The sequence below is a fragment of the Bombus vosnesenskii genome, unplaced genomic scaffold (assembly GCF_011952255.1).
Source record: "Bombus vosnesenskii isolate JDL3184/JDL3185 unplaced genomic scaffold, Bvos_JDL3184-5_v1.1 scf7180000016274, whole genome shotgun sequence".
Classification (NCBI taxonomy): domain Eukaryota; kingdom Metazoa; phylum Arthropoda; class Insecta; order Hymenoptera; family Apidae; genus Bombus; species Bombus vosnesenskii.
In genome coordinates, this window is record NW_022884343.1 from 2,892,108 (window position 1) to 2,916,610 (window position 24,503).

The 24,503-nt window shown below is 36.1% G+C and overlaps 1 protein-coding gene across 1 annotated transcript in view; it reads left to right on the plus strand.

The window, feature by feature from the left end:
* LOC117242564 (probable G-protein coupled receptor 158) overlaps positions 1-24,503 on the plus strand; it is a 163,799-nt gene that overhangs the window by 135,161 nt on the left and 4,135 nt on the right. Inside the window, exons 8-13 of the mRNA XM_033509358.1 lie at positions 2,401-2,615; positions 9,776-9,914; positions 13,211-13,316; positions 15,593-15,754; positions 22,297-22,537; positions 22,964-23,654. Of these exons, the coding sequence (XP_033365249.1) occupies positions 2,401-2,615; positions 9,776-9,914; positions 13,211-13,316; positions 15,593-15,754; positions 22,297-22,537; positions 22,964-23,286 (1,186 nt within the window). The 3' untranslated portion in view covers positions 23,287-23,654. The remainder of the gene's footprint in view (positions 1-2,400; positions 2,616-9,775; positions 9,915-13,210; positions 13,317-15,592; positions 15,755-22,296; positions 22,538-22,963; positions 23,655-24,503) is intronic.

The window sequence follows — 24,503 nt, forward strand, 5'->3', positions numbered from 1 at the left end:
ACCAAGGTGTACAAGTAATTAAACGGATTCCTTAGGCAAACGAAACGATCGTATAGCAGAGCGTAGTGCATTGTAATCGTCGATTCTACGTTCCGTTTCCTCGACCAAGATCGCGTTTCACTGCGAATGGAAACTCGGACTGTTGAATCTTAGACCGAGCCAGTGGATGTACTTAATCTACATCTTGTTGAATAGGTAGCGCTCTCGCGGGAAAACTCGACAGTTTGATCAAGGTGGAGACTGGTGTTTGAAGCAGTCTGAGAACGTCGCCGACTGCTTGTCGGAGGGATCGATGAGCGAGAGTTTTAAGGCTTTTGGGACTCGGATTGTCCCACGCAACATCGATACATTTAGCACTTTTGTGGTCAGCTACTGACGTTGCGAATTCTCAACTAAATGGAGATCGGTCAGGTTCCACTGATCGGTTGATATAACCTTGAACGAGATTAACGCTCAAGCTGGAGGTAAATTAAGTATATTCAGTATTGGCATGATTTGGTAATTAATTTGCACTTTTAGTATACACAAAGAGTTTGACGATCTGATGAAGACTGTGGTAGGATGTTGCTGCTACTCTCGCCAGAAGCTTCTTATCGTCGTTACATACTGACTTTCCAGCCCCGGGTTTTCCATGGTTTATTGTCTTCTGGTGGGCGCATATCCTTTGGTATTGCCAGCTGTTCACCTTCGCCTTGACTGATCCGGCATTTAAACTGTTGTTTAGCCTCTTAATGAGGTCAGCATCGTAAGGTCTACAGCCTGGACAGGTAGGCAATTCGGACCTTGCCGAAAAATGATGTGAAGGATGTGTTGTCCAAGTCATAAACTGACAGCCACTCCAAATCCAGAACAACTGACACACTTTTCAGTGTATCCCATCTCAAAGGATGATGCTAAACTGGCAGGTCTTGAACATTCTCACTGAACAGTGTTACACTTAGTACTGTTACGGTTAACATTGCTTGGAATTTGCTGTGGTTATACTGGTAATCATAGTAATTATGGTAATACCGTTTGATGCTTCCGACTATAAGCGGTATCCAAGTGGAGAAGGATTCCAACGCTTAGTTAACTGCAATGGACAGGAAAGCTTCTCCTATTGGAGATGGTCTGACCTAAGAATGGAAATTGGCGAGTTAGAAAAGAGACTTTCCTCGGGGTTTCAAAGGTCCCCTTCAGTTGGGAGAATCTTGAGATTGATTAAAATCTGCGAAAACGAATCTGAAGTTCCATAAATGGAACTTTAAATTGTATTAAATCATCAGCCTGTTTCATGGCGTAAATTCTGTAGTACGATCTTGCTAATAGATGTATCGTCAAATGAACCTCTGAGACGATTATCAAAGGTCAAGCCCACTTAGGTGGATTCTCCTTCTTTCCACCAGCGAAAACAGCTTTTTTCCAGTCTTTCTTGTGTCGCTGCCTTTATCGCCACAAGTGCACTCCTCGGAACAGATTTCATCCTTGAGGTCGCATCCTTTGAACACGCTCTATTGGTCAGGAAAACGGCCACGCTACTAAATCTCGAGCATCCTTGCATCCTGCCGATAGCGATGTTCTACTTGCTCCACTATTTTAAGGGCCAGAGTTTAAGGAGCATTTAAGAGACTTTCTGTTCAGCTTCGGAAAAAATTAGAAGATCTTGAACATTTAGTACAAGTGTCCTTTTCGTGAAAGCGTTTAGGAAGTTATTTAATAGCCTGAGAGTCATCTAGGCGGCACCTGGACATAGGATAGAGAATCATTGTGGTCCACAGTAATTCTTGGTCCATTTGCATAGTGATTTGAGGAGTTTGAGCATTTTATAAACTGGGACAGAGATGGCAAGAATTCTCCCAGCAATTTAGCTACTAATCTAAAAATGAAATAGGTGACGACTAATCAATAAGAATTCTTGGTCCACTCGATAAGTAATAATCAAAAGAATAAAAATAAAATACACCATTGTGAGTCTCCCATGTTTCTATAACTTTGACCACCATGGTAGGTAGCCCCAGCGTTAACCCAAAATATCAGAAGGGTGCCATGCAACGAGAGAGCCACCAATCTTCCAATAAAAGACCATAAAAATCCCAAAATAATGCATCGTTGCAAATCTTCAAAATACCTTGATATCTAAAAATCAAGAAATCCCTAGAATCTAAGAATTATAAAGTGAATATAAAAACATATACCATATAGTAACTATAAGAGCCATAATAGCAGAGACTAGTACACAAACCTTGTCATTGTCTATCGGCTGAAACCTGGCTATTGAAGATTTCACGTTTGCTCATTGAGAAAACTGTCCGAATCTGGCAATAAACAGCGTTCCCTTAATCCCTATTGAACATTGCCTTATTCCCAAAATCCTGGGTTAACAATAGACGATAACCAGATATTGGCGGATTTTGTTTGCAGAATATCGGTGATATTCCGGGTGAAATCGGCGAAAGCGGTGAAGATAACGGATGGAAGTCTGCTGAAGCGACTGGGCGTCATCGTGATGACATTCAGCGTGTTCCTGAGCATCCGCACGCTGGTTGCACCGCCTGTAGTTATAGTGGCACGAACAACGGACGACCTGAAGGCTTATCTCTGCCGGACTGACTGGTGGGATCACAGTTTCATCATACGTGAGTGCTTTAACTCTCGACCAATCGCCTAATGCATGCCTTCTCCTCTATCATCTCTCGTCTCACTGTGTAATAGGCACTGCGTAGAACACTATCAGTTGCACTGTGTTTTGGTAGAACGATTTGAATCAATTGCCTCTATCGAGAAGGAAAGTTTGAAGAGGACTGTTGATGAAGTGCGATTATGTGCACATGCACTTTGCGGCCATTTTGAAATTTGATATTATGTAACTATTCTATTAAGGTTATTTTTGATGTACAGATTGCAGCGATAGGTTAGGTAATACCGATGTGACATTGTTAGTATGGAAGTATATTAAAAGATGATATTTTAAATAATATAAAAGATAGTACACTGAAAAATGTATGTTTGTGCTTTGATAGTAAGTCAGAATATAATTGAAAGTACTTGACAGTATCTGAAATTAGTTTAAATTGTCCAGCACGATTCAAAAATAACAATTTCTTGGAAATCCAAACTGAAAGGTAGCAGCTAAAAATATTTGATAGCATCTGAATGGTCGTTGTAGTATTTCAGGATATTTGAGAATATTTGAAAGCATCAGGTATCTTAAACTACTACTGAGAATTATCTGAGACAATTTTCAAATAATTTTAAACAATTTTATAATTCTAATTACCAATAGTAATTTTATGATTTTGACCAATTGGCAAATTTGTAACGAGTTTGCTGGCAATGATGAAAGAATTGAAGATTGGCAAATTTTAATAAAGGATATAATTGAAAATTACTGAAAAAAATGTATTATATCTAAGACAAATTGCGTGGTCGGTGCAGATACCAATTTTCTACAAAACTTTTACTGCGAGACATAAATTTTAAGCCACTTAACGTCATCCTATGGTATCCTGCAACGTAAAACTTTGCGGGTTCCATCTCTCGATTGATTTATAAAGCGATTTTAATTGGTTTAAACACGACCATAGGGAGTTTTCATAGGAGATATTGCCTTGGTAAGGACAGTTATTAAGCTTCCGCAAAAGATATCAGCCCATTCGGCGAACGTCTAACTCATTGGTTCGTCGATAACCATTCGTCACCGTACTTTTCTTGCAGTCCCGTAGATATGGAAATTTTCTTCAAAGAAATCACCCGTTAAATTCATTGAACAAAGGTTAGGATGCTATCTGGCAATTGTGCCAACGTTTTAACAAATAAAAACTGTCGGTATCGCCATCTAGTCCAGCTAAAGTCCAGCGGAAAATATTTCCAGCACTACAATCGTTCAAATAAAATAATGTAACTGCTATGTTAATAGCTTTCTAGGGAATTTATGTATCTCACTATAAAGCGTGTTTGCTTCCTGAAATTATCACCAGCTAGTGAGAATGTGCAGAGGTTTGAATTTTAGACATTTTATTTATTGGGGAATTTGTATTGTAGAAGTTCGTGTAGAATTAAGAACTGGTACGGTGGAAATTATCGGAGGATTTAGATATTGGAAATTTTGATTATTGGAGAATTTGTATGTTGGAGATTTTAATTACTAAGGAAATGGGGATTGTGAAAGGTTCGTCGATTGAGAAATATAAATTTTCGAAGTTTCGATATATACATATATTCTTAGATAATATTTCATGAATAAATACGAGATAAATTCTTTACTGGAAAATGAAATGATAAAAAGGAGAAAAAATAAATCAACGTTTATTTGCTGTAGGCAAAGTTTCAGGATGGATCAGCGCTCAAATAAATTTCGTGGCAAATTCAAACATACCCCTTCGCAAATAAAATGTGAAACAGGTGTGGAAAAGTATAAGAAACGATGTTCGATATTATCGTGGAATGAAGAGTAATGGCTATGGTTACAGTTTTTTCACTCCGCTCCTGATTTTACACGGTTAAAGCAAACAATTCAACAAATTCCATGCTTTTTAATCAAATCTATAGCTCTTCATAATTTTCGGTAAAAATCGAAATCATAAGGAATTTTTTATAATGAGATTGATATAATTTTAGTAATATAAGCTTAAGCATCAAAAAAAGTAAAAATAAAGAACAGTGTAACATTTGTGCAAAAGCAAATTTTTAAACGTTTTTAACATTTCCATGAAAAATCGATGGCAGAAAATTGGAAGGCTTTGTCGTAAAAATTTAAAAACATATTGTTTTTCAAAATATTACGAATCTTCGTATCAAATATTTTTTCATCCATTTATTTATAATTTTAATATGTAAATAATAAGTCGGAGAATTTATATTTAAAATGAATACAAAAAATCCTATTCTCAGAAGCAGGAATCTCATATTTACCAAGAATTACGATTTCTGCTAGGGAATTAAAATTTTCTCGTTCACAAATTTCCGAAAATTCCAATTTTCCGATAACCAAAATTTCTAGAACCCTAACTTGCCAACACGTGCCATTTGTATATGTTGAAAACCAATCTAATATCCAGATTTGAAATACTCGAAATCTCAACGATACTAACTATTAACAAATTGTTAATCACTGTAAACAAAATCTCAAAAATTTCATCTTTTCTGTATACAAATTTCCTTCTCTTTCGAGTTGAAATCTACTCTCCTTCGCCGCCACTTTTGTGTCTCTTTTAATGAAACGTTTACATTGAAAAGACGAATATTATCGACCGAGTACAGCTCCGTTGATCTCAATGAGTCTCTGCAGTGTTCCGGTATCTCTGGAATTCGTTTCGATGCGCACCGTATCGCGAGATCTGAATTTCGAAATGTAAATCAAGAAGGTCGTCGCATGAAAGTGGATCTACCGATCGGATAACATTCACGCAAAGACGAATTTAGCCATTTGAAAAGGCAGAATAGAGTCGAAGTATCGGAGATAATGGCTGGTGATATAAAACAGCGGTCATTAGGAACTTAAAACCTCCTCTAGGTGACTAGATGTCGCGTGGAGAGCTGCTAGTTCCTTTTCTTTTGGCTTCATCACTTACCTTTCTAATAGTGTAACCAATTTTGTCACTATATTGTAATATCGAATGAAAATGTTGATATTTTGAAAAATTTGACGATTTAAATGACGAAAACTAAATCGTATGAATAAATAGCAAATAAAAAAAATGAATTAACAGATAATATTAATCACGATTATTTTATAATTACTATACTCTTAACTTTTATTACGATTGATGTGAATATCTATACCATTTTTTATCGTTTGAATTTTTTCATTTGTTTCACATTTATTTTCCTAACAATGAAAACAATTTTTCGACTATTATAATTGTATTACTTAATTTAAATTGATTGACAAACGATATTATTTTAAGTATTTTATAGTTATCGTATTAAATACGACGGCTACTTTATAACCTTCGAAAATTTTGACAACAATTTATTCCGATATCGAAGATTGAATTATTTTTAATGCTCTTTCATATATCATTGATTATCAGGCTATTATTTTGTTAATAAATTACGTCATTCCATATTAAAAATTGATAGCTGACGTTGTTATGAACGCACATAATAAAAAGGAATCAATTTTTGGTATTACGATCGTATATCACGCGTTTTGTTCAATCGAGATAAAAGAAAGGTGAGTTTCTACTTTGATAAATTGTCTTATTGTATTTTCAATTGTAGATGTCCAATGCAGGCCACGGTATTCCGGTAATTCCCGTGAGAATTTCTATCGACATTAAAACCCACTGGCTGACAGAAATCAATCATTCACTTCATAAAATCCCACCCGAAATTCCATGAACGTCCCATCAATTAACCGAATGATTAAGCGTCACCAGGTGTTGTCATCTGAGAACGTTGATCAATTTTATTCCGCTAACACAGTCAACATTTTCTACTAAACAAAATTTAATTTAACTCTCCACTCAGCATATTTATTTTCTCAAAATTAAAAAGCACCTTTTGGTTGTTTTACTTTTTTTATTTAATCGTATGATCTTTATGGATCGGATTAATTTTTTCAATTTCAACTATTTTTCCAATTATTATCCTTCATTTAATCGTTATTTTAATTGGGACAATTTAATTGCGTAAAATAGAGGTAAAACCAAAATGGGCAGAATCAAATGTGTGCCCTAACCTCCTTAACTAGTTTCAGAAAATTGAGGTTACATAAACTCGACAGATTAAAAAAATTAATTAATTACGAATAGCGTATATTTGGACGGTAGAAAATGGGAAAATAATAAATTCGTGCAAAGTTTGAAAATCTAGGAAATGTTGAAGAAATGTAACGATCGAAGATATATCATTCTTAACCTCAAAATGTTTAAGAGTTTCTTGAAAATGAATAACAGGTACTTGCGTTAAGAACGTATATGATTTTTCATTTCTAACCTTAAAATGTTAAACGTTAAGAATTGTCTGAAAATAACCGAAATTTATTTATACATCAAAAATAATGTACCGGAGAATTTTACAAAGCTCGGGTAACGAGAGATAATTAAAGAAACGTAACATAATATACGAGCAGAACTTACTGAATAGCGCGAAAATGATAGGTAATTTTTCTTTCTCATTCCCTCTTGTATACAAACGTATATTTTAACGTTTTCTCCGCGACAAAAATTCGTTGAAACTAAACTTTCCACTCTTGCGAGAGGAGCGAAATGCCTCAGGTGTTTAAAATTCTGATGAATTTTTCACAAATTTCCCCTTTGATGCGCGGTAATGATTTGAAAACTCGGCTTAATTTGATGTCCTTAATTGCAACGCATGAAAAGTTCTATACATGTATATGTTTCCTAGAAATAACGCTGTCTGTTTCCGTGTTTAGTCAGGCTAGGAACTGTTGAGCTTTTTCGTCGTTCCAGACCAGTGCATATTCCACGAGCGCATTAGGGCGAGAGCTTTCTTGACGAGGAAAAACAACCTTTTCTAAAACGGTTTCTACCTCTGTTGTACTCCGTCTCCTCTTCATTCGTAACCCTCTTTATTCTTTTGTTTTTTTGGGTTAAACGTGCCTGGACTGTTAATGACGCTTAGCAGACGCTGCAACGCTCTAGGGAATTTTTCAGTGGGAAAGTTACTAGATATATGTACAAGCCTAGGATTCACTAAATTTAGAATACTCTGTTACAGGATTTCGTCGCTGTACTAAAAATCTTCTTCTTCAAAACTTTGGTGAACTTGTCGAAAGACCAATCCCTCGTCAATTTCGATGATTTTCGAATTTCGCAAAAAGTTACCTACCTACTGTCCACACCGAATCCTGCCCATATGTGTGTGCATGTGTGACTCAGTCGCAAGCAAAACCGACACGTTCGCTGCTTGCATCGACCGTCCATCTCTTTCCCTTCGGACCGTACCTTACGAATCCAAATAAACAGTACAGTGAAAAAATGTAGGAAAATTGTAAAAATGGAAAAATTCCAACTTAATATTTAACAAAAATATTTAACAAAATATTTAAAAAAGTAAAATATTTAACAAAAGTAGACGTTACCTTTATCAAATAATTACCAAGAGTCGTTCGATAAATTAACTAAAGGGTAATATCGTCCAGTCTTATTTGAAGGGAAAATTATCTAAGAAAAAGGCACTGAACGAGGAACTTATTTCAGGGGAAATTTATCGAAAGAAAGGTCGCTAGAGGAGAGGCTAGTTTATCTCTTTTATTGCAAAATTATGCATAAAGGAATATAAGATACGTACGACCTCGAATTAAAATATGATGAGGAGGTCAAATGAAAAATTGCAATGAGATCACCGTAAACGGACCGTTTTATGAAACGGTAAATACGATTTCAAATTGATTTGTACAAACGTCAAGGCGGTTCGTTCGAATTGCAATTTTTATGCGACAAGGCAATGTGTATCGTTTTGTTGGAATTTAATGGACCTGGGAAATCCAAACGAGGGGATATACTGTATGATCATAAATGGAATCGCAGTTATGGACGAGTCGCGACTGAATGGAAGATCCCTTTGAATTGGATAGTTTCGTTTAATGAAGTTTATTCAACGATACTTTTATATATATCATGCGACTGTAATTCGGAAAATATAACAAATAAAATAATGGATTAGAGAAACGAAAATATTGGGTTAACACCTAATGACAAAATCCGCTATCATTTAGTTGCCAAGCCAATATACAGTTGAAAAGCAACTCGTAGAATTGTTCTGTTATCATATTTCTGGCGAGCCATTTTAAACGTTAAACAAGAAATTGGGAAATTTCAAGCTTCGCAGAAATTTCCAAAGTAATTCGATAACAATTACCAAAGAATTTAAGGAACGAAGGTCTGTAGATACGATACGTAAGCTAAACGGCGATTAAATCATATTGCTAGGCAGATGTTGCTGATAAGCACATCAAAGATAAGGCGGTCTATCTTTGATGTGCTGTTCCTGCTAAAATTCTGCATCAAACTAGCAGGAAATTCCACGTTGGCAAATTGGCCGTAGAATGCAGCGGTTATACGCCAATTCCTTCATCCGACAGACGACACGATATTATGGCTATGCCACGAGAATCCTCGAGAGTACAATTTAATAAGAACCACTGTAATAGGACAATTTCTTCCACGGGAAGAAAATCACGGCAATTTTCTTCCTTCTTTTCCCTTCTCTATTGTGTCTTCTTATATTATTCCGACCGCAGTGTGAGTTTCAGGCTTCTGGGTAATTTCAAATTCGAGTAACACTGTCGTCGTCGTCGTCGTCGTCGTCGTCGTGAGTTTCTTAACACTTAGCCAACCGAACAGGAAGGTCTCCCCTCTGCGAGGAACATCGCTGCGCGACCGAACGCGGAGATCTTCCTTTTTGACTTTAGTAACACATTTTCTTTTTTGTTGTTGTTATTATTAGTAATTGTTTACCTGGAACTGTCGCCAATTAATTGCGCCACTTTTTTTGCTTTTATGAAGTACAGTGTATAATGAAATACAGCAATTTGCTAGTGTTAAAATTCATTCGAAAGTTACACTATCGATAAACTGTAAAAAAAGCACACTGTAAAAAAATATTAAAATGCATTACGAATTTTTAATTTCACCTTCAAGTCGTGTCATTTATTTTTAGTAATCTTTCGTGTTTTTGATTTTACCTGCAACTTTTTATACTTTTAATTTGATGTTTTGTATAAACAATATGTGAAAATATAATTGACCACTTAAATAAACACGTAAACGCAACTTAGTCAGGTTCGTCTCGCCGACAGTAAAAGAAGAAATGTTTTACTTTGTTCCAGTTGAGGTTATATTTCTTATATGGGGAATCAGGCTGTGCATCGTGGTGAGAAGAACACCGTCAGAGTTCAACGAGAGTCGATTCATCTCGATGGCAATTTACAACGAATTTATACTGTCAGTCTTCCTAAACGTATCTATGTAAGTACATGAACATTGATAATAATACAGAACACACGTTAGAGACTTCCATTTACCGTCTTTTTTTTTTCACGTTTATTCGCGTGAACGTTTAAAAACACTAATTTCCTTGAAACTAAACAAACATTCCTTTTTACTTACTTTAGACTTCATAAATCCCCGTGAAAAATATTGCACGTTCAGGGCGTTTAAAAAACAAGAAGGAAAAAGAAATAAAATAGAATTTAACGATGCTCCTCTTTTGATGATATTATGAGAGAGGAAATCCTTTGTTTAAAAATTCTTTTCCATGGGTACAGCGTATTCCACCAATTTATCTGAAAAGTCAACAGAATACATTCAAAAAGCTCGTGCTGTACCGTAGTTGAAAGCGACAGGTTAAAAGTGTACTCAGAGATCCGTGGTTAACGCTAAGTCTAACAAACGACTACAGGATTCTTTGCTGTGCTGAAAAAACCGTGCGATTGTGCGAGGCGAAACTGTGTCATTGTGAGCAACTCAGGCCATGAGAATTATTTGCCTCCGTATATCCCCTTTGTACTTAACTTCAAAACAAGAACGCCAAAATGTTACTGTATAGGAATGAAATCTCTCCTGGTAATTCTGGGTATTATTTAAATAATATGCCTGACAAATTGTTAATTTCCACTAGTTGTTCTTCGATGATACAACAATATTAATATTATTTATTTTATAATCGTTAAATAGTTAATTATGTTATACCGTTGTTTTACAATTATTTGTATGCAACATCGAAATAAACTAAAAAAAACTTATATACTCGCAAACGTTCATAATTAACAAAAGAATAATGTTTACCGAAATTGTTGAAAATGTCAAGGTGAGTTCGTGCTCGCCATCCATATGCAGATGCGTTAGTTATAAGAAATAGTAACTAGGAGATAATCCTAGTTACAATCGATAGATTTAATCGATGCGTTTTTTGTTTTTATCCCTAGTTTTATATCAATAAAAGGTTTCGTTTTTGCCCAGAACGGTGTGATAGATTTATCCATTCAATAAAATAATAACTATCGTGATCCTACCTCTGAGTATAGAAATAACAACGGAGATATATGCGAAATACGATATTTGAGATTCTCTTGTCTATTATCTTACTCGGAAATTTCAATCAAAGTGGCAATCGTTTGTTTCGTTTTAATAGAAATCGTTCGTTTCGAATGAGACACCAAAATACATTTCTTAAATATGGAATACAGTGCAAGTATGTAAATACACCATACAGTACCATTATGTTTTCCAACTAATTTTTACACGCATATTTTCACGCATATTTTCACGAAATTTTAACGCAATCGTGCCTTTATATTTACATATATGAAAAACCCGCCACGCGTAATCCAAATAATTTTCCATCAAACCGGTTGATGGCTGGCGGTGTGAATGGATAGGCAGAGGCACACCATCGTGCAACATTGAATTTAATACGCCGAACGAATCCGTGAAACCCTGCAAATATTGGGCCGTCCGCGAATCGTTAATTTTAATAATGCATTCCACTGATACTCGGTCGTGTTCAACACGAACTAGAGCAGAACACCGGAAACTATTATGCTTCGTGCAACTGCACGTGTTCTGCATTAATAATGTTACCGGAGAAGCTTCTCACTGACGGTCTTCTTAAAATCGTATCGAATCAATCTGAATATTTCACTTATCGTAATGTCTTCTTCAATTTTCAACCGCTATTTGTTTTTCTCTATCTTACTATATGTTCAGTAATTTTTATCGGTAAATGGTGGCATTACTTATCTAGTAACTTTTCGTATCGAAAGAATCGCCATTTTTCTTTTTCTCTGCTCTCTACTCCAGTTTAGCTGAGAATTGAGCAAATCTGCGTACACATTGCGAATCTCGTCTTATTTTAAGGCATAGAATTTCCTTAGCACCGTTTTCACCGCGAATCACGGACGACCATCTTATATAACGATAGTAATAGGATGATGAAAATCTAAAAGTAACTTCTGGTAAAGATCCTAGCTCTGTTTATCAATCTACTAATTCTATCGTTATCTGCTTGTCGCTTAGGCCCCTAATTCTATTGAAAACATGATTAAGACGATCAATTAAGGTTGGCCTCGGACTTCTGAATAATCTACACTGGCATCTACACGCATACAGTATAGATCGGTTTCCTTATTTGGCTAGGTGCATGAATATAGAATATTAACAAGGGAATTCCAACTAATGGAGGTGATACCTTCAGTCAATTAATCATACTATCCTTCCTGTCCTCTCTAAATTGAGCTTAGATTATGAGGTTAAACTACAGAATCTAATCTGTGAGATCAAAGAGAAGTTCAAGTTGGTAAGTGAAAATGGCCACTTTAATATCCGCTCCATGGTGGCGCCATCTGAGAAGGTAGTGACTACTAATATTTAGAAAGCAATTTTTAGAGAGGTCTAGGCTGGTTTATTGCTTTTCAACGAGTTGCTTGCCGCAATATACGGAAGCTGGCTGCAACTCTTATTGTTATTATCTGACAGTTTACCGACCACCATACGGGTTTTCTCTGGCGAAGAACCGGAGTTTACCTTTCTCCTTCCAAAAGTGTGCGCGATGTACCAATTTCTCCAACTACTTGCGGTTCGTTAAACTACACTTTCTACTCGCGGTTATATTACTTTGGCGAAGCTTTGCTCCGAGTTTACAGCTTCGCGTGTCTTGCCATAATTATGCGCATAATTAAGAACTAAACGAAAACACCTCAAATGGCAGAAGCGTCTATACTTCGTCGGCATTTTCGCAGGGAAAACGCTTTCAAGCAAGAGACAAAAGCTATTTTACAAAGCCAGAATAGTTAAGATAGGTGAAAAAAGACAAGCTAAATTAAGGTTAGGTCGCTAATGAGATTTTTTTATACGTCTGCTTGTTCGTTAAAACAGCTTGGAATATAACGACGAAATGGAATTGAGATTTTTAGGTTTGTTCGGATTACCGTGACTGTCTGGGGAGAATTCGATATGTTTAGTGGAATTTTTCAATTATTCAGTGGTTCCACGGTCGCTTGGATATTTCTGCTATTCGCACGATTATTTATAGTACAATTTATGACACTAGATCTATTTAGAAGGCTGGCATTATCGATATGAAAAATTTCTAGATAAATATAAAGGTACTGGAATTAACTGCGATACAACTGCAGTCCTACGAACATCTAAGCAAACATAAATCAAGATTTAATAGGATTTTATAACCAAAGAAGAAAAAGTCACTAGCACTTAATAAAAAGACACGATCGTTCTTTTAAAGGGCACAATCTCTCTGGTTGCAGGTTGTTCATGCAGTCGCCAGCCAATCCGGATTTACTCTACTTAATATTTTTCTGTCACACCCAGTTAACGGTGACGCCGCTGCTGTGCTTGATATTCGGCAGCAAGGTAAGACTAAATCGATTCTTGTATTTTCAACGCGTTCATGCGGTCCGCGCGCCTGACAAATGGCGCCGGCTGGATCGCGAATTCTAAAGGCTGCGACCAACCCATTGAAATTTATTTATCTCACGGCGTGCATATTGATCATTTGAAAGCAACGGCTGGCGCTCGTGGAACTTGTAAAATAGTTGTGTACGAACAGCCGTGGTCTAATTTATTTCCGGCCGTGTGGTCGGGATGAAAAATCGCGCCCCTTTTTGGCCCACCCCTTTTTCCGCGCTTAAATTGAAAGTTGTTCGACGTCGAAACTTGAATATAAAACACCTCATTTCTTTCCAATTCGATAACTCTGCCAGACCAATCCTATCAAATTCATCGTGTACCAAAATAATAATCTTAAATTATACACATACGTAGAATAATTTAAAAAATTTTTTACTTCATTTGTATCACAAGGGGATGAATAGAGATGTTTGTTCCTAGCGATGTTTAGTGACAATTGGAATTATAAAATAAGATTTGAAAGTTGGTGTAACTAGCCAATGATCCAAAAAGATTTTACGTTACTATGATGAGTATTACCAATGATATAATAGAAGAAAAATAGGGAATATTCATTTTATTTTGTTGGTAACAATTGAAATTCTAGAACTGCAAAGTTGCAGAACGTTGCAAGTGAATATATGTACATATGAAATGAAGTTTAAGAGATTATGTATAAGTAAAAAGTATGCATATGAAACAAAGCGTGGTATAACCAGTTACAAACAAGAAATATCCACTCTCCGGTGGAATAAAGCAACGAATGTCACTGTTCTTTCTGCTTCCACTATTTCATATTCGTTTAGAATAATAAAACTTCGTGCACAACATACGAGCAGGAAACTAAATGTCTGAATTAGTATGAACAAAAATAACTGGATATACGTCAAATCATTTGTTTCCGTCCTAATTAAGAAAATGTTTTACTGGTTCATTAAAATACTAAAATCTGATTTTCTAACTAGAATACTTTAATGCTATTCCTTGTTTTTACATGCTAGATTATACGATAGAGTTGAGTATCCCAGAGAAAAATTTCACATCTATGGTACTTCTTGCTCGTTAGAGGTTATGTACCTCGTTCGTTTCTTATTAATCGTGTCAGCGGAACTAATTAGCCGAGTAACGAACGACAGTATTCCTTGTGCCGGGTACGACGATTGTAAACCTGAGCAAATACCTTAACACAGGATAAAAGCACGGTTTCTCATCGTTCCCTTTCTTCCCTTTTAACCTAATATTCTTGGCCGCCATTGATTCGACGGATGAATGCGTTAGAGACAAGACTATGGAGTTATGCAACATCGAGAGTACGTCCAGGCAAATTCAATATTCATGTCGTTTAGCGACATTCCCGTCCATAGTGTAGTCCTTCGGTGTTCGTACAACGTACCTGTCTGTACTTCCATTACAGTGAGCGCCATTTTATTTAACCAGCGAACAGTAGATAAATAAAAATGAACGCTTTATTCAAGAATGTTTTTACATCTTGATTTACCATTCTTTGTTAATTTAAGTGCAGATTTCGAAAGGCAACTGTTCCGGTATTCTTTCGAATATTAATTCGACTTAACCTCACTACGTTATTACTGTTGCAAAAAGGAAGCTACTTCAGTGGCATAGATTAGAAACGCTGTATTAAACGGAAATCCACTAGAAACTAGTTAAAGAGAGAGATAACACTCAGTTTCGTAATCCTACTGCTTTTAATGGATGTCTCTAGAATGTCACTAGATAATTCAAAGTAAATTACTAGATTACATGCACATTTTACTCTGTGATTTTCTTTCAGCTGTGAAAGAGACTCGAGAAAGGAAATTACACTAATAGAAAGCAGATTAGAAATCGTGTTAATTTGAACGTTGATCGAAGCTAACCTCGCTAAGATTGTTAAGAATAAATGAGAACAACTGGTAAGAATAAATAAGAAATTTGTAAAACCATTGTAAAGTAAATTAAGTCGAGTGAAATTGTATTATTTATTTGTAAACGTATATTAAAGCTTCGCTTTCGTTCGGAAAAGCTATACCAAATTCTAACGCATTATTCCCACCATAAAGAGACTCGTTTTCCCATAAAGATACGTGCTCCTCTATAGAGTGGTCGTATTAGACCCGTCATCCATCCAAGATCGCGCCACTATAGACGAAAATTTCACCATCCGGGTGGATAAAAATTTCTCAAAAAAGAAAAAGAAGGTCGAGGCGTGGAAACATTGAAACTTGCCTGTTTTAATGTAGGTCTACATGGTGTTCCGCAGCGGAGGCAAGGAAGACTCGAAACACTCCGGGGCCACAGGTAAATTTCTGGGGAAAAGCAGTCGCCCGACGGGTACTAGCAACCAGACAAACTCCATATCCCTTCAGCATGGAAACTTCACAGACGAAAGCGACGGGGCGACGGTAAGAGCACTTTGATCTATCCAATCCCACAACTTTCGTCCCTGGTTCTAGACCCTTTTCTGAGGATCAGAAGTGCCCAGATTTCGCTGCGAACCATATGGATAATATATTGCTCTAGGTGGAAACAATATAGTAGCGTTTTAAACTTTGTAATGTCGTGCACAAATTTTCCAAGTTTTGAGGCTACATCCAAAAATGTAAGTTGAGATATTTTTGAGGTTATGAAGACCTCGAGCTAAATAAAAATAAAATAAAATAGGACATCTGTTTTAAACACTTAAGTTAAAAAGACAAAATGATTGGTTGTTGCATAATATTTAAAGCAATTGATCAACAGCTGAGACTGAATATTCTTTGTCGAAAAATGTTCACTCTCTTACACATGTCACGTGTCAAGTCGATTGAGCGTGAAATATGAGACTGTGAAATAGAAGAGGGAGACACGTGTGCTGTCCCACAATTTCGACGGATTGTGCACCGAGGGAAGCACCAGGGTCTGATTTAAATTCCCACGGCGACTCGAACCAGCGACGAAATATGTCTTTAATGGCACGTTCGCGTGATTCTGTGCATGTATGTTTCCTTAGATATCAGCTGCTCTTTTCTTTCCTCTAGTTCGTTCCACGTTACATAAATTCTCGCTGGAGTTTCGTGACTGGGTAACGGTAATTTTGTCACAATACTATACAGGGCAATGCAAAAATGTGGCTTATAATTTATTCAGAAGTAAATCGGCTAAATAAATAGTTATACGTTTTCTAAAAATTACTAGCCAATCGTGAAAATGTCTAAATGGAAAAATTAGTCGCTCTTTTGATACAATTATAACATACTGAAGTTTAGTATGATACAATTACATAATTACAATATGATTATAATATCTGGGACATATAATATGAAAATTATGATGGATTGTTTTCGGTGTGTTGGCAACACTGCACCGTGGCTGACACAGCCTGAGTCAATACGAAGCGATTATTAATCAATTAATCAAAATTCCATATTGAAACGCGTCAGCTTTCTACGTCGCTCGTTGATAACAAATATTTTCATAATTATAATATTCAACAGATCGTCCATAATCGAGATGAACGTACAATGTACAATTTGTTTGTCATTTACGATTCCGTGAGCTGTTAATTTTGTCCATAATCGAGTGAAATCACGTGGCCTCTAAATCCACCAAGCCACACCATTAACGTCGACCATTCCCGCGTACTGATCGAAGCACAGGATTTCGTAAAAGTGCTGATTCTAACCGAAAAGAGGGACAGGTAGGGGGAAAAAATGGCTACGTGACCTAACCTAACCTAAAAGAACTCGAAACTCGAACAAAACGTCGCGAAGGCATCAGATGCTGGAGTAACGAGAAAACTTGCTGACAAATGTGTCCTGTTGAAAGGGACGATAAATCTAAGGAACTGTAGACTGCCACGAATATAGGAAAAGTGGTCCATTTAAATGAGGAAAGTATTTCTGCTTGAATTAGACTGACCACGTAACCTAACCACATTCGTCAATTTATGCAAAAATAAGAAAAAAAAAATGGGAAGATTTTACGAATGAAATATTGGTTGTATTTTTGTGGCAGTTTTATTTTAGAGCTTTGGAGAAATCTAGGATTCTTTCGAGAGTTGTTGTTGGTGTTCTATCATTAAGCGTAGGCATACTGGGTTAAGAATAAATTTTCTTCTTAAATTTTATAATTTTCTCTGAATAATGTGGAGGGAAAATACATAGGCCAACTCGGTTCCTTGGAGTGCAAAATGGCGTCCAACAAAAAACATCTCCCTTCCACCGCCAACATTCTAAAGAGTAGTCAACGGAAGTTGACGTCTAATTTCTCATGAATTCTCAACGATGATATCAACGGATAAGACAAAATAGCCCGCACTGAATTCAGTCCTTTAATAAGCTTATAGAGTATTAGGGTGGGTTTACCAGTATAACTTTCATAGTCTCCTTAACCATCTCTTGGAAACTTAATTAGACGGATCTGCTTGTTAAGCGGATTTCCTTTAAGATTGTCCTTTACGGGACTCATGAAATCAAACGATTGTTTTTAATGGTGATCGCTATCAAGGACTTGGATGAGTTTCCTATGAATTATGACAATCTTGTAAAACATAGCGGAATTGGGATTAGGAAAAGATCTGTTGAGCACGTGTATTGTGGTCCTGACTCAAAACATAGAATAGTAACTTCACGGTTGAAGCCAAACATTTAAGAAAAGAAAAGTTAGGTTAAGATTCCATTATGTTAGAAAATGTTGTGTTCGAGAAGTCTGTCGAAGTAAAGAATATCTCACTTATAGAATCTTTACATAACCCATTGTTATGTTATTTATACAGAGTTTTCATTGGACCCGTTAAAATGATATAACCCAGAAGAAGACATATGTACATAACCTATATTTGGTTTAGTCAACCTTTTGCATATAAATTGCACATGAAAATATTTTTGCATTATTACTTTCAGATACATAATAAATAAAACATAACCATTTATATATCCACATATGTATAATTCCATATTTGTCCAAATATCCAAGATATCGAAATTTTCAAATTTCTAAATTTAAATTCATGTTATCTTCTCATATGGTTTATAGGAACTTAGATATCATTTATATCTGGCCTGTGTACTTATAATCTTCATATAAGCCATAGAAAGCCACGCATCACCTATAAGTGACCCGTGCAAAATTGGAAAAGAATTCGTATATATATATCGAACATAACCTACATAAGAGTACCCAAGGCATGTCGAGTTTATAGTTTTACAGTTAAAGAGAACGTTACTGTGGAAGCGAGATCAGCCAAGTGGAAATCACGACTCGCTGATTTCAGAGAATCTCTGACCCACACCCTAGGTTACGTTGACCTAGACAGGAGGGATCGCGCGAAAAAGGCCGTTTGCAATGACAAATGTCATTCTTGGGAACTTTTTCCAAGATTGCTAGGCCTTTGGCAAAAAGCCGAGAAAATTACGTCGACCTGAAAGACACGGTCGGTGAAACCGTGGCTGCTTTGACATTTGACTACTGATTATAGCCTGTCGTTTGACGCGATCGTTGAAGACTCGTTTCGCTGCTTTTATCACAGACGTGCTGGTTTGTCTCGTGTTTCTTGTTACGTTCACAACGCTGTATAAAGAAAGTAAGAAAAAATTTTTGATTGATTTTGTAAGTTTAGAAACGCTTCTCTTTTATTCTTCCTTGCTAAAAAAGGACCCTAGTTCTTTTTGTCTATCAAGAGGGTTCTCAATCTAAGGATTCCTAGATCTTCGTCTTCAGAAAAACGTCTGCTCCGTATCTCTACTAAAATGTTGGTAATTCTGTATTTGTAAAAAATTCCTAGTTGCTTAATCTGGCAAGAATGTTTTTAGTTCTTTATCCCTAGAAGACAGTTTCTGCATCTTCATTTTTAAAAACCACCTATAATTCCTTGCTAGGAAAAATCCCTATTTATAATATTCATCTTTGCAAGAGTATTTCTAGTTCTATGTATATTGTACAACATTGTTTAGAAGATATGAGAAGAATATATAGTTCGATTCACAAGGAGAATGTATACATTGCTGGCAAGCAGAAACGTAAAATGCATCGTGTAAACTTTACACCCTGTCTGTTTGCAACGGTAGAACGCTTTAGTGACTTCCTTTGGTCGAAGGGATGCCGAGGTGAAAGCCTATTGAGCCTGCTACCACTTGATCCTCTATTAATTGCAGCTCCGCTTTCACAGGACCACTAATATGCCGTTATCGAACTCTAGAGCTCGAGGGGATACACTTCCCCTTTCAAACCTTAGTATACACGACACTAAGTCCCTGCTTTTAGCCAGCCTGCATGCTCATTACTGCCAATCTGATACAAGTCTGCCAACTTCTGGTGTATAGATTGGGATAATAAATGTCAAAACAATTCTCTTCTAAACTTCAAACAACTGTCCAAATATTATAATGTTGAAGTATGTAAATGATTGATTTGTAAAAATATTTAATTTCATATTATTATATATTATTTAAATACCTGTAATGAACTAGCGTGTTTTATTTAAAGTAATTAATATTTTCTGTGATTTCTTGCTGTTTCCTTGCCAGCAGCAGCAATTCCTTCAGAAACCCTGGCAAGCTATTTCTTAATAAACTCTCCATTCAGAAGCTTGATTTCTATTCCCGAGCTCCGTTCCTTTCCTTTGACTTCTTTCAAATAATTTCTTAAGTCTTAAATAATCTTCAGTTCAACCCTCTATTAATTGGAGCACTTTTTTCATAGCCAAGAAGTAAGCAACACTATTAATGAAATACTTAAAAACAGAATAATTATACAGAATAATATATGAAAATGTTTTCTAAAGATATACTTTCAGTTGTCACTGCAGTTCACTATAGTACACTAAAGTCATATTTGTTTTATATTTGTTTATCATGAATTTTTCATTTTTAATCGTTAATTTTTATTATATTTTATGGAAACGAAGAAAAATATTTATTCCAATCAAAATACTCTAAGGTATTAATATCTTTATCTTATCTTTTGATACACAAGAAATATTTTAAGTTGTAATCATTGATTACCAATTTCCGTTTATTTACTTTATAAAGTTAAATTTAAAGAAATGAAGGAACAACCTAAAGTTAAATAAACATTAAATCCCATTTCCAAGACCTTATGATTCCCTAGAGCTAGAGAATTTATTTAAGTTGGTATACACCTACCTTGTATACTGAAATACCATACATATATACTCACCATAAAGGTAAATACCGATTAATAGGCATAGAACTGTCGAGCACTATTGTGCGAAAAGCCGATTAATAGGCCACCATGTCACGTTAATTACGATATCGACATTGGAGAATCCGATTTAGCTGGTGCGGCTAAACTCGGGAATAATGTCCCTGTGGGCACTCTAAAAGAGAAACAAACAGTCTCCATAAAGTTAGAAATGACGAACGACGAGGCCATTACGGGATGACAAAAACAGAATGTCTAGTATTTCATTTTAATACGCCTGTACATGACAAATAGAGGATTTTAAGGGGCCATTTATTAAAAGATCAAATATCGATGATACACAGCGTGTTTCTGAAATCGTAGTACAACCGGAAAAAGGTAGTTCTTCGTGTAAATGAAAGTTAAAAGTAAAATACAGTAAAATTCGTTTATGTCCTATATCCACATTTAACATCTGATATCCACTATCCTATATCCGTCACGTATACTCCATAACTAATATCCTCAAACTATATGTTTCATCTTACTTTTGACATTTCACTTCTTCGTTCCATATTCCATATTCCTTCTCTCGTGTTTTATATCCCACATCCAGTACCTTTAAGAAATACTTTTTATCTTTACTTTCGCAGCACACAATTCACTTTACATATCATATTTCATATTTCCATATCCTTCATCCTTTAACACATTTTCTATATGCCGTTTCCCATATTTCACGCCACGTATTTATTAAACCACGTCGCACATCCTTGCATGTATATGTATCCTTCTCTGCATTCCATATTTTGTACTTGTCCACGCCAAACTACCATTTTCCCCTAAACCCTATATTTTTCAAATTATATATTCATTACAAAAATCTAGTTTCAAGCAAAAACTACACTTTCCCCGCGAAATGTAAAATGGAGCCCACAAACAAAGATCGCTATCTCACAAAGTGAAATTTGTTTTCCTACAAAATACAATTCGTTTTCGCACGAGATCCACAAGGACCACTTCCCACAACCGAGATGCGTTGTCAGAATTTCAGCTGTAGTCTAACATGATTGAGGAAACGAATCTCACTTTGTGGGATATAAAATTTCTTTCTATTGCTTGTGTCTATTGCTTGTGGGTTTTGTGGGAAATTTGTGGGCAACGAATTACATTTTGTGCGATATCGATTTTCGGCTGTACGAACGCTAACTCTTTGTGGGTATTGTGGGGACCTTGTGGGTATTGTGTGGACCTTGTGGGCAACGAATTTCATTTTGTGGTAAGTGTCGCTTTCCTGTAAGAAATTTGTAGGCCGTATTTTAGGTTTTGTGGGAAAAATGTTTTTTATGGTATGTTGTATAAGATTTCTCTTACATCCAAATGGGGAGAGTGAAATTATCGAACTGGGATGTGGAAAGCGGGCTGCCAGATACTGGATATGGGATGCGGAATGTAAGAAATGAAATGGCCACATAGGACTGGGAATATTGGATGTGAGATATTAGTATTGGATTGTGTATATTACATATGGGTATGCATATGAGAAATGCAATAAGGAATGAAGTAATGATATGGGGTAGGGAATGTTGGATATCAGTATTGGTTTACGTATATCAGATATGAAATAAGGAATACAAGATTTAGAAAATGAAATAAGTAACGGTGGTATGGGATAAGTAAATGATAGGTGTGGAATGTTAATATTGGATTGTGGATATGAAAGAAGGAATATGAAATGTAGAGATGTGAGAATAAAAATATTATCTATAGTTCACAGGATGTAAGACACGGAATAAAAAGTCTTTATTGCTGTTAAATGTTTCAGGAGGAATTCCGTCGGTTCATGATTCAGTTAGAAGTTCTAAAGGAAAAAAACGTCCTACTTGGTAATCACCACTTGGTGAACAAACTCGCAGCCATGCAGGAAGCTGCGAATCGCGTTGAAACACAAGTGTCGACCATCCAGGTCATCTCCTGCGGCATGAGACTGAACGATCTTAACGGATCTACGACAATCGCCGAAACGGATGTTGGAGGATCCTTTAAAAGTGACGTCGATCAGAAAGGTAAGAAAATTTTGCTATCAGAAATTGCTACTAATCATCCACTAACACCTGTTACATTACACCATGAGCTGCTATCCACTATGAGCACTAAATAACTGTCATTCCCATCTGACATATCCATTACCAATTATAAATTAATTCCCAAACGAATCAGTGAACCTAGCCTAACGAAACTGTGCCGCGTATCAACCATTAACATTTCTTACATTATACTATAAGCGAAGGTGACTTTCATTTCCATTTATTACCAATTCATTTCCAACCCCCTTAACCAATCTAACCTCACTGTCGACAAACTATCCACTACACACCGTCAAAAGTCCTCACGTTCTTTATTCACAAAGAAGAATCTGCACATGCATCTCAATCTCATACAAAAGCAACAAATAAACCACGTGACACATGTGCGAATGAACGTGTGCCCAGGTGGAGAAGTTAGGGAGGAAAAGAAGTGTCAGGCCTGCGTGGAGAAAAATGGGATTAGAAGCAAGGATCAGGGTTCTTCCAAGGAGGTTGTAGTCCTAGCTTCTGTGGAGACGAAGAAATCAACGGCGACCAACGATGTAGCGGTCTCTACTTCCGGTAAACCGGCTACAGAGGACATTGGAACGGAAACGAAGCACGAGGACAAAGAAAGTGAGGTTAGGGAGCGCGACAAGAGTAAGAGCAAATCCGGCCACGCGAGGACGCACGCTATAGTCATCAATCTGGACGATAAAAGCAGATTCTCTGAAGAAGTCACCGTGTAAAAATGCAACTAAATTTCGCTCTGTGAAAACTGAATTAAAGTTTCGAATCAAAGTCTTCTAGTTATTCTAGAATTCACTGTGAAAGGTGAAACTAACTAATCGAGTGACTAGAGACATATGTTCGAGGAAGTGTAAAGCTAGGGAATTTGGTGCTGATTTCTTTTGTTATGACGTAATGGTGACATTTCTCTCATTGATGTTCGATTTCAACTTTCGTGTTCTTTTGTCTGTAATTAATTGTAGATCGAAAGTGAAATGAACGATCTGATTAAGTAACCAGTGTGGTGCCGGCGTGAGAAAAATTCCCTAGAATCGGTTCTCATTTTTTAATTTGAGCTGAAATTTTTAAATAAATTTTAGTTCTTCGAGTATTATTATTAAATGTTTCTAGATTAATTTAACTGTGTGATAGGTTTTACTTTTTCCTCTTTTCTTTTTCTCCCTCGATGCTTTAACCGTTCTTTCGAGAAACTTCGGGGCTAACTTTCTTACAGCGGTTCTGTTTGTAAGATTCAACCAAAGACATGCTAATCGGCCCTGGATTCCCCCGTTAGCCTTTATTAAATTTGTTTCTAACAGTGCAGTCTGCAAATGTTTCTTGAAAACTTCTCGTCCCCTTTCCTTTCTTCCTCTTAATTTTTTAATTAGACGCGCAAGATAAGGAAATTTCAACTGCAAACGGACCCTTCTCTTCTATAACCCGTTTCTACGGTAATTGACAGAACAATCGTCACTAAACTTCAGCTCGACTCTGTTAAACTTATTTTCATCTTATTTATTCATTTATATTCATTTGTTTTCGTTAAATTCTCAAGGTTTATTTAAATTTTTTTAATTTCACTAAACCAGCAAATTTCACTTTCAATTAGTGGTGGATCTGTTTTTCAGTTCAATCGATTTTCATGAAATTTATCTAAAATCTCAAAAATGTTAAAATTTCCATTTCAAACATAAACACTGCCTGCTTTTTCAGATAAAATAAACAGTAAAATAAACAGCTTTCGGTTGGAATTTTATCTGTTCGACATAAGATATTAGATTAAACGTAGTTTCCTTATTCCGAGTAAATTATGTTCACTTTAAATTTCGCTAATTTGATTAGAGAAAAGTTTCTCGCACAGTTGTTTTCGAGCGCGGCGATTTTGTACGATTAAATAAAGGTTTAACAAACCTTGCTGTGTAAATATAAGTTAACGAACAGCTAGGCACGTAACGTT